At 37.2% G+C, this 16670-nt stretch overlaps 1 protein-coding gene across 1 annotated transcript in view; it reads right to left on the bottom strand.

The window, feature by feature from the left end:
• LOC123925669 (RIB43A-like with coiled-coils protein 1) overlaps positions 1-15791 on the bottom strand; it is a 76147-nt gene extending 60356 nt beyond the window's left edge. The window contains 5 exon segments of the mRNA XM_045979042.1: positions 5578-6013; positions 6016-6397; positions 10705-10827; positions 10948-11072; positions 15623-15791. Coding sequence (XP_045834998.1) covers positions 5578-6013; positions 6016-6397; positions 10705-10827; positions 10948-11072; positions 15623-15791 — 1235 coding nt within the window.
• Positions 15792-16670: the final 879 nt, after the last annotated feature.

Genomic DNA, 16670 nt, shown 5'->3' with positions numbered 1-16670 from the left:
TGATCAGGGATCAGGGATAAGGATGATCCCAGGATCCTAAACAAGAGCAGGATGCTACAAAAGGAACATTCCCACAGCAAATAAACACTCTTAACTATTAAAAATTACCATACTAGAAATAAAAAATATAATAGAGGGTTTCTAATATAAAATTGAGAAATTCTACCAGTACAGAGAATTAAAGAAGAGGTTAAAAATATAACAATGAGATTAAAGAATTAGAAGATCAATTCCTAAATTTTTCACAGCACAAACTAAAAGAATTCCAGGAAGGGAAATAGGGAAAGGAATTCTCCAGGATTGGAAGGGCCTGGCTTTAGAGATTTAGATGGTGCAAGCAAGTAACAACATTTTCCCCATAGTTGTTGACTAATTATAAAGTTATAATTGTTAGGACAGCATAATTATTATGACAAAAAAGGGATCTCAGAAAAAGATCCAGACATATAGGGAAAGTTGATAAATGAGAAAGGTAATTCCAGAAATCAGTGGGGAACCTTTAAACTCTTGGATAAATATTTCAGAGATAATTTGTTATTTATAGAGAGAAAATAAAATCAGATTTCTACTTCATGTCATGCATAGGGATAAATTTCAGGCAGCTTAAAATCTAAAGATAAAGAAGCAAAACTTTAATACATGAGAAGAAAAAAATTTTTAACCTTGAGTTAGGAATTATTTCCTCTAATAAGCAAACTAAAAAGTACCTTTATACAGGAAAAGATCAAGAGGTTTGAGTATAAACAACTGAGATATTTTGTTTAAAGAAAGACATCACGGGGTGCCTGCGTGGCTCAATCTAAGTGTCTGACTCTTGGTTTCAGCTCTGTGATCTCAGGATTGTGAGATTGAGCCGGGGCTTGGGCTCAATTAAGACTGTCTCGCTCTCCCTCTGCTCCTCGCCAATGTGCTCTCTCTAAAATAAATAAATAAATATTTAAAAAAAATTTTTGAAAGACATCATGAGTAATATCTAAAGACAAACCAGAGGGAAGATGATTACTATGTATATCTCTGTCAAAGGATAGTATCCAGAATTTGTGTTCTACTGACCAATAGGACAAAAAAAAAGAAAGAAAGAAAATATGAGCAAATGAATTCTAGGAGCAAAATACAGACAAGGAAACCGGAAACTAGTAACCATTAAGAAGTTCTCAAATTTAGCGAAAATCAGGGACATGTAATTTGAAGTCAGAGTAAATATTATTTCACACTAAATAAACTGGAAATGTTATGGAAAGTCTAAGAATACCAAGTATTGGCAAAAATATGGTTAAATGTTGGTATCTGCTCCTCTGACTGTGAATGTCAGTAAAATGTTTCTTTAAACATATCTGTACTTGCTTGTTTTAAAAGACATAATTCATAATTAAAATTTTTGAGATGATTATTTATCTCTATGTCTTGAAACAAGCTGAGGATCACAATGATTATCTATGTACAGTTGTAAAGAACTCTTGTTTTTGTTTTTTTTTTTAAATTTTATTTATTTGACAAAGAGAGAGAGGCAGGCAAAGATGGGGGGGAAGCAGGCTCCCTGCTGAGCAGAGAACCTGATGTGGGACTCGATCCCAGGACCCTGAGATCATGACCTGAGCTGAAGGCAGAGGCTTTACCCACTGAGCCACCCAGGCACCCCAATAAAATAAATTCTTGAGTCCCTATGGATTTCGCTCATTGACCAGGGGAAGGATTATGTACAAGGAAGCAAAAGGAAACTAAGGGAAAAAAATTAAAATCTCAAAACATTAGTTTGTTATACCGATATTTGTAGTTACCTGTTTTCTCTTGAAAACACTTGCTTTACTTTCCCATTTATTAACTTGTGTAGCCTCAGGCATGAATGTTAACACAGAGACATGCTGAGCTCTGATCCTGGGGTCAGTTACACATGGCTTCTTCTCCCTGACTTTGAGCTAAACCGGGCTTTGTCTTTAATTCTCAGTTTATTCATTTACAAATGTGGGCTAATAACAGTACCTAGTTCATAGGTCTGACGAAGATTAAATGATAAGCATGTATAAAATACACGACAGATTGTATGTAAACACTTATCTTCATCTTTATCAAAGTCACTTCTCAAGAAATATCTCCTAATATCTCAATTTAAAACTTTACCATTTCCCTGTTCCTTTGCCACTCTGTATCGCTCGCATTTAATTTTTAAAGATCAAAATCGTTTACACGTATACCTACTCTCCCAGTTTTGAGGATATGAGATAAGTATTTTTCATCTGTCTAAATCTCATACCCGACCTGTGAGAGCAAGCAACTCACATTGGAGTTTATTTTAAAGCTTTTTACTTTTTACTAGCTTGTCAAGAAAACAAATCATCGCACATGATTTTGAGGAAGTAGAAAAGTATAAACCACAGACAGTCAACCAGAGTTATCATTTTAGTGTAACCACTTTAATAAAATCTTTAAAAAATTCCTTTTATGGAAGAGAAGTGAATCAATCAAAAGGGCACACCTTATGCGTACGTTTTAAATTATTGAACAATTAAGGAATCACTCTGGTCCTTGTCTTAGCCTCTGTAACGTCCTTCTCAAAGGTCCTCAAATGATGGTTTTGTGGTGTGTGTGTATGTGTTTTATACTTCTAAAGCTTAGAAGTCTAAAATCAATAATTTGGCAGAACTATATTCCTTCTGGAGGCTTCAGGGGGAAAACAATTTCCTTACTTTTTCTACTTTCTGGAGTTCGTCTGCATTTCATGGATTTTGATCTCTTTTTCTATCTTCAAATTTGTCTCCTTCTCACTTTGACTCCTCCTTTTTTCCCTCTTACAAGGACCTTTTTGATTATAATGGACCTACCCAGATAATCCAGGGTAATCTCCCCAGACCAAAGCCCTTCATCTAATCATGTCCGCAAATCCCTTTCATACGTAAGGTAACATTCCTCTTTCCAAGGATGAGAATGTGAACATCTTTAGGGGGACATTATTCTGTCTCTCAAGTAACCATTAGCCTGACATTTATTATTCTTTTTAATCTTATTTTATTTTTTACTTCTTGGAGATATTTTTTAATCATTTTATTTTCTTCATGATAAGTGCGCTGTTTAATCCACATCCCCGATCTCCTCCCACCTCACCTCCCCTCTGGTAACCATCAGTTTGTTCTCTATAGTTAAAAGTCTGTTTCTTTTTTTTTTTTTTTTTTTTTCTTTTCTTTTTTTTTTTTTTTAAAGATTTATTTATTTGACAGAGAGAAATCACAAGAGAGGCAGGAAGAGAGAGAGGAAGGAAAGCAGGCTCTCCGCTGAGCAGAGAGCCCGATGTGGGACTTGATCCCAGGACCCCGAGACCATGACCTGAGCTGAAGGCAGCGGCTTAACCCACTGAGCCACCCAGGCGCCCCTAAAAGTCTGTTTCTTGATTTGTCATTCTTTTTTTTTTTTCTTTTCCTCATTTATTTTGTTTCTTAAATTCCATATATGATTGAGATCATATGGTATTTGTCTTTCTCTGACTTATTTCACTCAGTATTATGCTCTCTAGCTCCATCCAGGAACCTGACTTCTGAAGATATAGATTAGTTTGCCTATTTTTGAATGTTATTGTAAATGCCATCTTTATATAAATGTACCCTTTGTTGTCCAACATTTTCACTCAACATTCTATTTGTGATGCTCATTGACATGGCTGCGCAGAGCAGTAATTTGGTAGTTTTCATTGCTGCATGGTATTCCATGGCAGTAACATAACACAATTTATTCTTTCTATTGCTGACAAGCTTTAAAATTTTATTTTTTAGTTGTTGTGAAGAACATTGTTGTAAATCATCTTGTACATTTTCTCTAATACTTGTATGCATGTGTGCTTGATGGGGTGTATACCCAAGGGTGAAATTTCTGGGACAGAGAGTATGCATATGTTTACCTTTAGTCAATGCTTCCAGCCAGGTTTTTAAAGTCATATAGTAATTTATACTCCCACAGGAGGGTAGAAGACTTTTGGTGGCTCCACATCCCTGGCAACATGTGGTATGTGTCAGTGTTTTACATATTAGCTGTTCTGGAGAATATATGATGGTATTTTATTGTGCGTTTAGTTTGCATGTCTACCACTGTTAGCACTTTTTGATATATTTCTTGTCCATTGTGTATCCTGTTTTTATAGAGTGCCTTCTCAAGGTTTTGCTCCTTTTTCTACTGTGCTAGCTATCATCCTATCATTGATTTCTCTGAATTCTTTATGTATTCTGGATTAAAATTCTTTGTTGTATATATGGCAAATACCTTCTCCATTCTTGTTCTTTTAATCTCCTAGTGGTACCTATTGATAAGTAGAAGTTCTTGACTTTAAGAAGAGTTCAGTTCATCATTTTCTTTCCTTTATGGGTAATGTCTTTTGTGTTCTTTGTAAGATATTTTCATCCACCTTAGGATAAAAATGGCTTTCTTCTATGTTGTCTGCTAGAAAATTTATTGTTTTTCCTTTAAGTTTACGTCTTAAATCTACATGGAAATGAATTTTGTGTATGCTATGACATAAAGGTCAAAATTCCATTTCTTTCTATAAGAAAGATTCTCTATTCCATTACATTGGATTTTTCTTTAACTATCTTTAAATATCTTCCATACTTTTAACTATTGTAGCTTCATAAGTCTTTTCATCTAGTATCTTTATTTTTCTTCTTTAAGATTGTAGCAGTCTAATTTTGTCTATTTCCATACTTACAACGTGACCTTTTTTGATGCTGTTTTATCCGGCTGCCATTTCAAATCCCTACTCTTTCACAGCCAAATTCCTTGGCAGAGGATTTTATCATTGCTTTTTACTGGGATCTTGGCCCTTTAAGGTCTGGTGGCTATTACGGTGGCTCCAAGCTTTCCTTCCTTACCTTCCTGCCTTCCTGCCGTCTTTCCTTCTTTCCATCTCTCCTTCCCTCTTTCTGAACTTCCCAGTTCAGCACAGTTGCTAAGAGTTCTGACTTGTTTCTTTAACAAGTCCCCTTTTGCTCAGCTTTTTGGACACTTGGTTCTGTTATTCTTAAGAATAATAAATATTTTGAGGAAAATGGAAACACACAAGGTTAGGTTCATATTAATGCATTCTTTCCAGAATTTTGGATCCTCAAATTCTGGCTACTTTGGTCGTTTTCCAGTACCTCACATAGCTTATTTTTTCCCAACAGATTTTTTAATTGTTACTGGTGGGAAGGTTGGCTACAAGCTAGTCTGACATAACCAGAATCAGAAGTCCTCACTGTTTTTGTATGTATTTTTCCAGAAACTGATTGAGGTGTACATTGAAAATAAATTTTGATATGCTGTCTATTTTTAATATTTAATATTTTAAAATATATTTAAATATTTTATTTAAATATATTTTAAATATATTTATTATAATATAAATATTATATTTATTATTTTTATAAAAATAAATATATCTTAATATTTCCACATATTAATTTATATAAATCACATGTTATTTATAATAATTTATAAATTATATTTATTATAATTTGTTTATATAAATATATTTATATATTTATATAAATTATATATTTATATAAAATATTATTATAATTTATTATATATATAGAAATATAATTGAATTGAAGGAGCTGATTGAAGGAGCCCAGCCCCCTTTGAAATTCAGCACAAAGCTCCCTCTCCGGCTCCTCTAGCTCCATTGCTGCCGGGGCGAGGGGCAAGACCTGGCTCTCCCATTTGGCATCCAGGGCTTGGTCGGCTTGATGCTGTGACTCCTTTTCATGGCGTTGCACCTCCTGGGCTTTCCTGATGGCAGCTCTCTGCTCTGGAGTCATGCCCTTCCAACAATAGGGCAGGACCCTGTGGGTAACCACAGGGTTTTGGGAAACCTGGGGGTTCTCCGTTAGTAGGTCACTCCTGATCTGGTTCTGTATCTCCATGCGATTGGCCTCCTGTTCATGCTGATGCTCATGGCGCTGCCGCTCAGCCAGTTCGGCTGCCTGGGCTTTGTTGGCATTGGCCATAGCAGACATCATGGCCACGCGACAAGACTCCTCTAGCTTGGCCCCTGGGCAGCCCGCATGTCCGTGGCAAGGCGCAGTTGGTCATTAAACATATCCACACACTTCTCATCATCCTGGACTTGCTGTTGCTCCTGCAGCTGCCTCCCCAGGCTGTGTGTGAACTGCTCCTGTTGCATTTCCAGGCACATGACCCTCTCCAGATCTTCCCCAGCAAAGCACTGCAAGCTGGCTGGGCCACAGCGGGGATCGCTGGGGCCAAGATGGGCTGGAAACTCCATCCAGAGTTGACCAGGATCCCAAAGGTCAAATTCTCGCTGTTTCTTGAGCTGCTGCTTTTGCCCCCGAAATTCCTGGACTTTCTTGTTCAGTCGACATGTCCGTTCTGCCTCTTCCTTCTTTAGCATCTGGGCTACTAGGTTTTTTCTTTTCTTTTTTTTTTAGTGAATAACTTTATTACCTAGGGTCAAAGGTGTAGGGATAGTGGGAGAAGGGGTTGGGAGAGGGGGCCTGCAGCATTCTCCTGACTCCCAGCCTCATGAGCTGGATGAGGGAGAAGAGAGAGATGAACATCTTGGGTTATATATAATATAATTTATTACATGTAATATTTATAATATTTCATATAATTAATTATATAAATTATATAAATATATTATATATAAATATATTTATTATAATTATATAAATTATAACACAATAAATTTATTATATAATAATAATTTATATAAATCATGTGATTTATATAAGTCACATATTTAAATATAAATTAAATATATTTAATATTAAATATATGATATAAATATTATATTTATTATTTTATGAAATACAAATATATTTTAATATTTCACAAACCTTTCTCGCCTTGTTACAAATAAACATAATTTTTAATATCTGAATCATATTCTATTTTTCGGGTAAGCCACGAATTAACTACTTCTTCAATATTGAGCTTTTGTTTAGATTCCAAAGTTTAATTACTAAAAGTAATTAGAGGAATAATTTTCTCTAGTTGTAAGAAGTCTCCATGAAATGTTAACTTTAAATTGTAGTCATGATGATCAACAAAACACGTATTTCTACTATGAACATGGGTCACTGTGTTTGCTGTTGCAGAGGATACAAAATATATAAAGATATCTCTGTCATCCAGGTAATGTTTTTGGAGACATAAAGCATAGATTAGAAAAACAATATAGGCTAGGTTTTCATCAGAACTTCATGAATGGTAGATATAAAAAAAATAGGAATAGTCAAAGGGAAAGGAGGTCATTTAGTCATTGGAAAGGAAGGAAACACTTTATGAATACGTTATGGTCTGAGATAGATTGGGTTTTATTGAATGGAGTGAGGAAGGAAGACATACTTAATTATTTTCTAGCTCCTTTTCTTATTTTTGCCTAAGATTGTTTTGGAGGTATTACTCCTAAGTCATGTATGGTTGCATTTTCCTCTGTGTGAAAAAAAATTTCCATTGATGGATATTTCATGGTCTATAAATCTGTTTCAGTTGAATAAATACATTTAACCTAAGATACTGGATCACAGGAAGTTTGCTGACAAACTGCATAACTGACAATCCACAGTATGCAAATATTAGGACAGTGTTTTGCTTTGCCAAATGAAATAAGAAAAACTTTATGATCCTTATTTTCTCCCTTGCCCAGAGACAAAGGCAGGATATACATAGGAATAAATGACTAGCAGTGGGTTGGAGAAGAGAGAGTGCACGAAGGCAGAAAATCCCTGAAATCACCAGCAAGCAAGAATGTATCAAACTCTTGCATACATATTATTTTCCATCACACTATAGGGATAAGCATTATTATTCCACCCTTAAGGTTAGAAAACTGTTTAAAGTCATTACAAAATGATGAGTCTTCAGTTGGAGTCCATCTGAAATCAAGACCATGTTCTTTTTACTAAAGTATTAGTGAATTAGTTCATTAACAAAACAATATCTAAAATAAAACCTCTTATATTACTTCATGTGGGGACTTTGAGTTAAATTGATTTTCTAAATCCTTCCTATGAAGGGTTTTGAAAGTCCTATAGAGTGTCCTGGCCGAACAAGCCTAGGGCCTGAACCAGAGTCCTTCCCTTTGTTCAGTCACTGCAAGAGTGACCATATTAAGGCACAATAAACATACACTAAATATTTTATCTTTTTTTTTTTTAATTTTTTTTTTTTCTTTTTTACAGATTGAGAGAGAGAGAGAGATTACAAGTAGGCAGAGCAGCAGCCAGAGAGGGGAGGAAGCAGGCTCCCTGCCAAGCAGAGAGCCCGATACGGGGCTCGATCCCAGGACCCTGAGATCATGACCTGAGCTGAAGGCAGAGGCTTAACCCACTGAGCCACCCAGGTGCCCCTAAATATTTTATCTTTGCTAATATCCATTGTGGGAAAGATTGCAGAGGCACACACTTTGCTGGAAGCAATGTGAATTGGTTTAGTACTTATAGAAAACATACATAAATATTCTGTCAAGAAACATAAAAGTGTTTATTCTCATTGACCCAGTAATTATACTCCTGAGAATGTATGCTAACTAAATAATTTAACAGATGGCAACACTGTAGACAATGCTAGGCTTTTTCAGATTGCAAGCACGAGACATATTCAGGTTACGTAAGGAGATGAAGCCCGTGATAAGGATGTGGAAGCCCAGAAAACCTTCTCAGCAGCTGGGGAGCATGGAGAGTGTCATCACCATTCTCAACAGAACCTCTAAGTGGGCCAGTAACAGCCTTCCTGGCCTGACTTTCAGAAGGCCACACCATTGCTCTGCCTTTGACCGCCTCTACTTCCGTGTCTAGCATTCTCTTGCAGAGTCTGACATTTCTTCCCTGAAAGTGTGCCTAGCTCTGTTTTAACATTACTCACTTACAATAGCAAGACTCTTTTGACAGCTTATGATGGGCCAGTCATGGTTCTAATAACTTAACATGTTATAACCCATTTAATTTTCACGATTCTCTTATGAAAAAGGTATTTTTATTATTACCATTTTATCACTGGGAAAGTAGGGCACTGAGAAGTTAATCAATGTGAACAAATCCCCCAGATAGAAATAAGGGCACTACGTTTCAAAACGAGGCACTTATTCAGTATGCTGTACTGCTTCTTGGAGAATGACGTGGCTGAGAGCGTTACATATATACTGAGCAACATTAGCACTAGCTTCGAATGTAAATCCATCGCGATAAACCAGATTACTCAAGAAGAGTGTGTCCAGAGAAAAGAGGGACAAGAAGTGAGTCTTGAAAAATGCCAACATTTGGAGTTACAATAGAGGAGATGCAAGAGGGAAGGAGACTTGAAAGGAGGAGCAAGTGGGGTAGAATAAACACTTGGGTGAGTGTTCTTCCAGGAGCTAAGAGAAAAGAGCATTTCAAGAAAAAGAAAAAGAAAAAGCGTTTCAAGAAGGAGAAAATTGTTTTGAATGCTTATTATATATCACATAAGATAAAGAGAGAAATGTGTCTATTGGATTTTCAACAGGGCGATCCCTAGAGCCTAGAGTTCTGTCTGTGTAATGAATACAGAGGCCATACTTGAGTGGAGATAAGGAAATGGAAATGTTGTGCGCAGCAACTCCCTCGGCATTTGACTGTGAAAGAGACTGGGAACCTGAATTGGAGGCTGGAGGAGGAAGTGATAGCAAGAGAGGACGTGTTTTTTGTTTGTTTTGAATGGAAGGGAGAGATGGGGGGTAGGGAGGGGCAGAGAGAGAGGGAGATGGAGAAAATCTGAAGCAAACTCCCTACGGAGTGAAGAGCCCTTCTCGGGGCTCAAATCTCAGGACCCTGAGATCATGACCTGAGCTGAGCTGAAACCAAGAGTTGGACGCTTAACTGACTGAGCCCCCCAGGTGTTCCCACAGAGGATATGTTTTAAATATGAAGGGTGACATTGGAATATGTCCATGTGCTCTGGGGAATGATGCAGTAGAAGATGAATAAAATAGAAACGTGAGTGAGAAAGGAATGATGGCTACTTCAGAATTTTCGAAGGCAAGAGGAAATGGGAAGCAGAGCCCAGGTGGAAGTTCTTTCTGTGTTAGGAGTAACGCTTTCTCCACTGTACTACAGATGAAAGGGCAGGTGGATGTAGAGGCAAGAATGGGAAGGTGAGGACTGTAGTCTTCCTATGTTATCAATAACACATGAAGGGAAGCCAGCCAGCCATTAAGGATGGAAACACTTTAAGAAGCTGAGGTCAAAGAATTAGAGCAATGAGGATAATTAGCAAGGACATGCTAGTAATAGGAGTTAGTGTTCAGTTGGTATGGTATTTGAAACCGGTATTTCAGCTGTAGTGCCTTTTCTCCTTCTGTCAAGATCAGGACTATGTTCTGATAATTGGTCTTTGAAAATTTTGTTAATTAATGATATAGCATGAAGAGGGAGGTAGTGTAAACTCCAGGAACTGGAGTGTTCTTGGTCTGGAAGTTGTTCTGAAACATGTGCACATCTCCTGCTCTCCTGTAGAAATGATCAACAACGAGGAGGAGGCTGAGCCCACTGGCTCAGGTGGGGTGCGTGGGAATCCAAGCAGGGAGCACAGGACTCTGGCTCCTGTTCGAGAGCCTCTTATCCCTCACCTGAAAGTCAGATAGAAGTATGATACATTCTTTGTTCACCAAATTTCTCTTGGTTCGTTTTTTTCCTTTGAAATACATTTATGTGAATAACCATGTTTTGAATTCTGGAACTACAAGTCTAGTCTAGACATCACTTTACTGGCAAACTCTGAGTGCCATATCAGCATCTTTCCTCCTCCGTCTCCTTCAGGTGCGTCCTGTACAATATTTTCAGGGTAACATTTCCAAGACCTCACATGTATAACATTCTCCAACATCTGTGGCAATTTTCAATTTATGTCAGAATAAAACTGAATTTTTCTGGCCTGAATTCAAGGCTATCCATAATCTGGATCCAGGCTGCCAATCCAGTCTCATTTTATAGTTCTGTATATGACATTCTCATAGTGAAGAAAGGCTTGGGAGTCAGCCAGCTCCGAGTATGGAACCTGCTTCTTTCTTCCTGTGACCATAACTTCTATAAATTGTAGTTCCTCATATTTAAGGTGCTTTTGTTCATTGTCTGAGGTAGTTTTAAATATTAAAGGTGTCAATGTATTTACAGCATCCCACAGAGTTCCAGGTACATGTTTAGGTCTAAAAATGGGTCTATTCATTGTTCAGATTACTGTTTTTAGTAACTGGGGTATGGCATTTAATTCATTTACTGTTCATCATGGAGTTTAATATCTATATTCTCTTTGTATAATTATAGGTAGACACTGAATATTTAGGGTTAACATTTAAAATTTTCAGAGTTGACTTTTATTTCAACATATTTTTCAGGAGGGTCTGAGAAGTTGATTAGAATGATGCTCTTTCGGAAGTTTGGATTATTTTAATTAGCACTCCAATTGAAATTCATTTTATTAAAGCCTTTTAAAATGCATTCATATGTTGAAACTTATATGTATTCTCTCACTTCAATTGCTCATTCTCCCACTTATTGATTTGTTCAACAAGAATTTACTGGAAGTCTGTTTTGTTAGGCACTGAGAAGGGTGCAGGGAACATGAAGAGTAAGAAAGAGCCTGGCTGAGATAGCTAGTTGCCCCCAAATATCTGTTGTCCATTTTTCTGTGGAAGAAAAATTTTGAGCAGAGCACATGTAAATAAAGATTACATTTCCTAGTCTTCTTTGCAACTAAGTGGTTATTTGACAATGTTCTGCTTAATGTGAAGTATATTAAAACGATGGGTGACACATTTCCAGAAACTTCTTCATAAGAAAGCTTGAGGATTCTCTTTGCCCTTTTCTCCCTCTCTTAGTTCTCCAAACAGCAGTTTAGATTGTAGAGTGATGTCTAGGTCTCCGTCTTGTGCCATGACGATGAAGGCCATGCTCTGGGTAAGTGGAGACCAAAGGCTGGAAGCAGGTTGTGTTCAAAGACATGCAGAAGGCACCTTCTTTGTCCTGGACTGGCTATTCCTGGACTATGTCATGACAGAGAAATGATCCTGTTTTATATAAGCCAATATTTTTGGATCTCTATTACTCCAAGCTGAGCCTAACTCCAATTGATATCCACGCCCAGCCTTTATTCCAAAAGCTTACAACTTCATGGGACACATGTATTTATATGGAAACTAATTACTTACACCAAGAGGGTTTAGGAAGCTGAACTTATATTACTTTGGTTACAAATGGATTTTCAAGTTTTGTTTGTATTTTCAGTCAGTAATTTGAATACCATTTTCAGTTTACTTGTTTCTATAGAATGCCAGTAGAAATAATTGACAAAAAGATCCTTAAACCGAGTTGTTTACTTAAAAGGATCATATTGGCAATTTAAGAAAATGAATCATAGTTGTTTTAGTATTATTCAAACATACCTTAGAAGTAATAATTTGAATATTTTGGTTGCCCATATTATTGAGTAGCTTTGACAGTCAATACTGTGAAATTAGTTTGTGTCTCTAGTCACATAGAAATGCAGGTACTGAGACATGAACTACATTCATAGCACAGCCTTAAAAAATCTTTTAGAAATTCAGGCCCTTAAATGGTTAGCCTATATAAAAGTTGTAGTGTGGCTTTCATGGTACTTTTCCCTCCTTGCCTGAAAAATATTATTTTATGCCATTTAACTTAAATGCCAAATACTTAATTAGCATTTGTATAAATATTTTCACTCTTATAACACTTAGCTCTTTCATTTTCATTTAATTCTGTTCAAAGTTTAATTCCTTTTTTGCTATTTGCTCAACAGTGACATGTAATAAATGGTGAGTTATAGCCATAATTATTATCAGGAGAAATGATTTCTTTTATCAAAAGTACACATAGCAATAATTTTTACCTTATTCTAAGGATTCACTTTAAAATTTATAATAAATCTCATGATCCCTTTTCAGGTGATATTTGCTATATGTCGCTATTGCACAGTTAATGTGAGTAACTTATAAGACCATCTTAAAGTGGCTTCAAAATGAGGACAGAAAGGAGAAAGTTGCATATTCAAAGTAATCCTTTTCATAAGCTTATTTTTAAAAATTTCCGGAACCTCAATAAACTATTAACCACAGCTTTATCATAAACTCTCACTATTAAATCTATTAATAAAACCAGAATTCCATTTCAAAAGACTGTAAAAATAATCCATTATATAATACGTACTTGAAAGGTAAATTTTCACGAGGAAACAAAGCCAAAATCCAGCACTACACCCTGCACTCATTTCCCTATCCTATTTTGGGGTCATGTGCTTAGCCAGTTAAAGGTATCTACCATCTGAGGGGCACCTGGGTGGCTCAGTGGGTTAAAGCCTCTGCCTTTGGCTCAGGTCATGATCTCAGTGTCCTGGGATCCAGCCCCGCATTGGGCTCTCTGCTCAGTGGGGAGCCTGCTTCCTCCTCTCTCTGCCTGCCTCTCTGCCTACCTATGATCTCTGTCAAATAAATAAAATCTTTAAAAAAAATTATCTACCACCTGATATTTGTGCCTAATAAAATTTGGCATGGAAACACCTCTTGTTTCTGGGCCCTTTGCTCAAAAAGTTCAGTGTGATAATTGTGGTACCTTATGCTCATACTGGCTATGGGTTTAGCTTTGTGACTGCTTAAGGCAATGGAATTTCAGCACACGTGAATACAAGAAGAATTTTGACAAGTGCTTGTACTTCATACCTTGCTCTCTTGGAATGCTTCCACCATCGTGTGAAGAAGGCTAGGATGAGAGGGGGTCTAGCCATCCCAACCTTTCCATCTGGACTTTGGCAAGGTGTCAAGTTGGACCACCTAATCATAACTAAGTATCCAGCTGACTGAAGCCAAATAAGGTAGCCCGTGCAAATCTAGTAGAAGAATTGCCCATTCGAGCTACAGAATTGTCGGAAATAATAAACTATTGTTTCAATCACAATTTTGGGGTGATTTGTTATGTGGCAATAGATTACTGATGTAGCCTTTAGTTATGTCAGTCCACTCACCTATTAGGCCAATTACTTCTAGATTATGCAGTGGTGAGGAAGACCAGTCAATTCTGTGGGAGTAAGCCCCTTGCAGCACAGCTTTTACTTAAAATGAGTTCCTTGGTTGGAGGCAATGAGTTAGAAATTACTAGGCTGAAGTTGACTTTCTTTTAGACCCCAGGTGGTGATTTTGGCAGAAATATTGTCAGCAAGAAAGGCAAATTCATTTCCCATGAGGATGGATCACTTTATTCCCTCCATGATGAGGGGCATCTTATATAAATGACATAGGATCCAATCATCCAGGATAACTGAAAAAGTCCCAGTTATCTTTGGGTTGTCACAAAATTAAAAAAAAAATTCTGTCACAGCAAGGAAATTCTTTGGTATATCCCTGTGTCTTGATTAAGTTGCCATCCAGTCATGAATAACTGGACTCTTTTTTTTTTTTTTTTTTTTAAAGATTTATTTATTTATTTGACAGCGAGATCACAAGCAGACAGAGAGGCAGGCAGAGAGAGAGAGAGAGAGGGAAGCAGGCTCGCCGCGGAGCAGAGAGCCCGATGCGGGACTCGATCCCAGGACCCTGAGATCATGACCTGAGCCGAAGGCAGCGGCTTAACCCACTGAGCCACCCAGGCGCCCGAATAACTGGACTCTAATCTGGCAAAATAAACCACAGGAAATAGAAAAACTTCCCTTTTCCATTGTGGTGGCCAGAATCCATCTCTGTCATGTCATCCATCAGAATGTTCTCTGGCATATCAGTCAGTAAAGGAAAAGCACCAGATATACGAAACATTTCAATAGTTGAAACAAGTGGCTGATTCATGAATTGACATATAAAAAACTGTACAGTGTGTCTAGAGGATTTCGCTTTCAAATTCTCATAGGTCCAAAAAGCTAATGTAATCTAATGCAAAAATATGAGGGAAACAAAGACCTAAAGTCTCTCTTCTTCTCCCTTCTCATTGCCTCTATATAAGAGATCAAAGAAAATGCAGGGAAACACTGATTTTCCGTCAACTCAAAGTCATATGCCCTTTGGGGTTGTGCAGCTCAAGAAATTCCAGTCTTTTACTGATTGCTATTCTACCTATCTTTTATCAGTAACTTTGACACAACTTTCAAAAGTCATTTGTGAATATAGTGCCTGCTAGTTAAAATTCAATGTGGGAAATCTTACGGTGTTGAGGCAGTGCAGAAGAAGAAAACTCAGAAATGGCTCTGTATTCTTTTTACATATCCCCAGAAACAGTGGAGCAATGTGGCAGAATCCAGCTTCTTATAATGCTATGCTTAGCCAAGCTATGATCTTTGTGTGAAATATATTCTAGGATAGGCAAACACTTAAGAAATAATAGCATTCACAAGCCCTTCTTGAATATATTACTGAAAGACTAAGAAAATTAATAAAGTTTAAAAACTCAGATGTAGGTGGACATGATAGAAAGCAGGGATGGACAAATGATAGCCAGTGGGCTAAATTTTGCTGTTATTGGTTTTTGTAAATCAAATTTTTTTGGAATGCAGCCATACCAATTGTTTGGGATGCAGCCATACAATTGTTTATGCACGATCTGTGACTGGTTTGACACTAAAAATGTAAGAGTTGAGTATTTGTGATAAAGGCCGTGTGGTACATATGGCCTAAACTACTTACCATCTGGCCAACCCTTGACATAGTCCAACATCTGTGATGTAGACTCTGGAGGTTCCTTCTGGTTGATCCAGGCCACTCTTCCAGATGGACCATCCACGGATTGACTTTTCTCACTCTCGGTCCCTCTTCCTTGTCCCTCCTCCTCTTGTCTCTGGTTGCTGCAATTCATTAAGCTTTTTGATCTGAAGACTCTTGCCTTTATTTAACAATTTTTCATGTGTTTCTTTGATTTTTAAAAAAATCTCTTCTTCAGAAAACCTAATCATCTTTAAGATGAATGAGAAGACATCCATCTAACAAGGTCCTACGTTTCTGCACTATGAGGGTAGATGAATTATTTTTGTATTTTTTCACTAACTGTCTGGAAGATTTTGTTTTACTTAAATATTACTTGTCAAATTTAATTCATAGATCCACGATGAGGAGAGTATTGCATATTTTACTCCTCCCTTCTTTCCTCCGTCTCTCCCTCCCTCCCTCTTCCTTCCCCTTTCCTATCTATATTTTAAGAAACTGTTATTCTGGGCTCTAGTTTTATGTATCCAGTGTTTGGTTTTGCAGGGTTTAAAGACTTTGTTGGATTTAAGGGTTTAAAAGGGGGCTACTTTCAACCTCTTTCCTAGAACTCTTGTCTACTAAATATCAAAAGCAAATGATATTTACTATATGCCAGGCACATAAAGCTAAAGGTTTTATACACATTAGCTTATCGCTACCTATTGTATCCCTACAAAATAGGTATTATTATTATTATTATTATTAAAGATTTTATTTATTTATTTGACAGACAGATGGCAAGTAGGCAAAGAGGCAGGCAGAGGGAGAGGGGGAAGCATGTTCCCTGCTGAGCCGAGAGCCAAATGCAGGGCTTAATCCCAGGACCCCGGGATCATGACCTGAGGCGAAAGCAGAGGCTTTAACCCACTGAGCCACCCAGGCACCCAGCAACTGACTTCTTGATAGTCACCAAACCCATGGAGCAAGGATTAAACCCAGGCCTTCCTTTTTTCTGTCGTGTGTTGATATGGAGGGTGACATTTATCATGTT

This window comes from Meles meles, chromosome 15 (assembly GCF_922984935.1).
Source record: "Meles meles chromosome 15, mMelMel3.1 paternal haplotype, whole genome shotgun sequence".
Taxonomy (NCBI): domain Eukaryota; kingdom Metazoa; phylum Chordata; class Mammalia; order Carnivora; family Mustelidae; genus Meles; species Meles meles.
The sequence above is the reverse complement of the archived record's forward strand: the minus strand, read 5'-3'. Positions and strand labels throughout refer to the sequence as shown.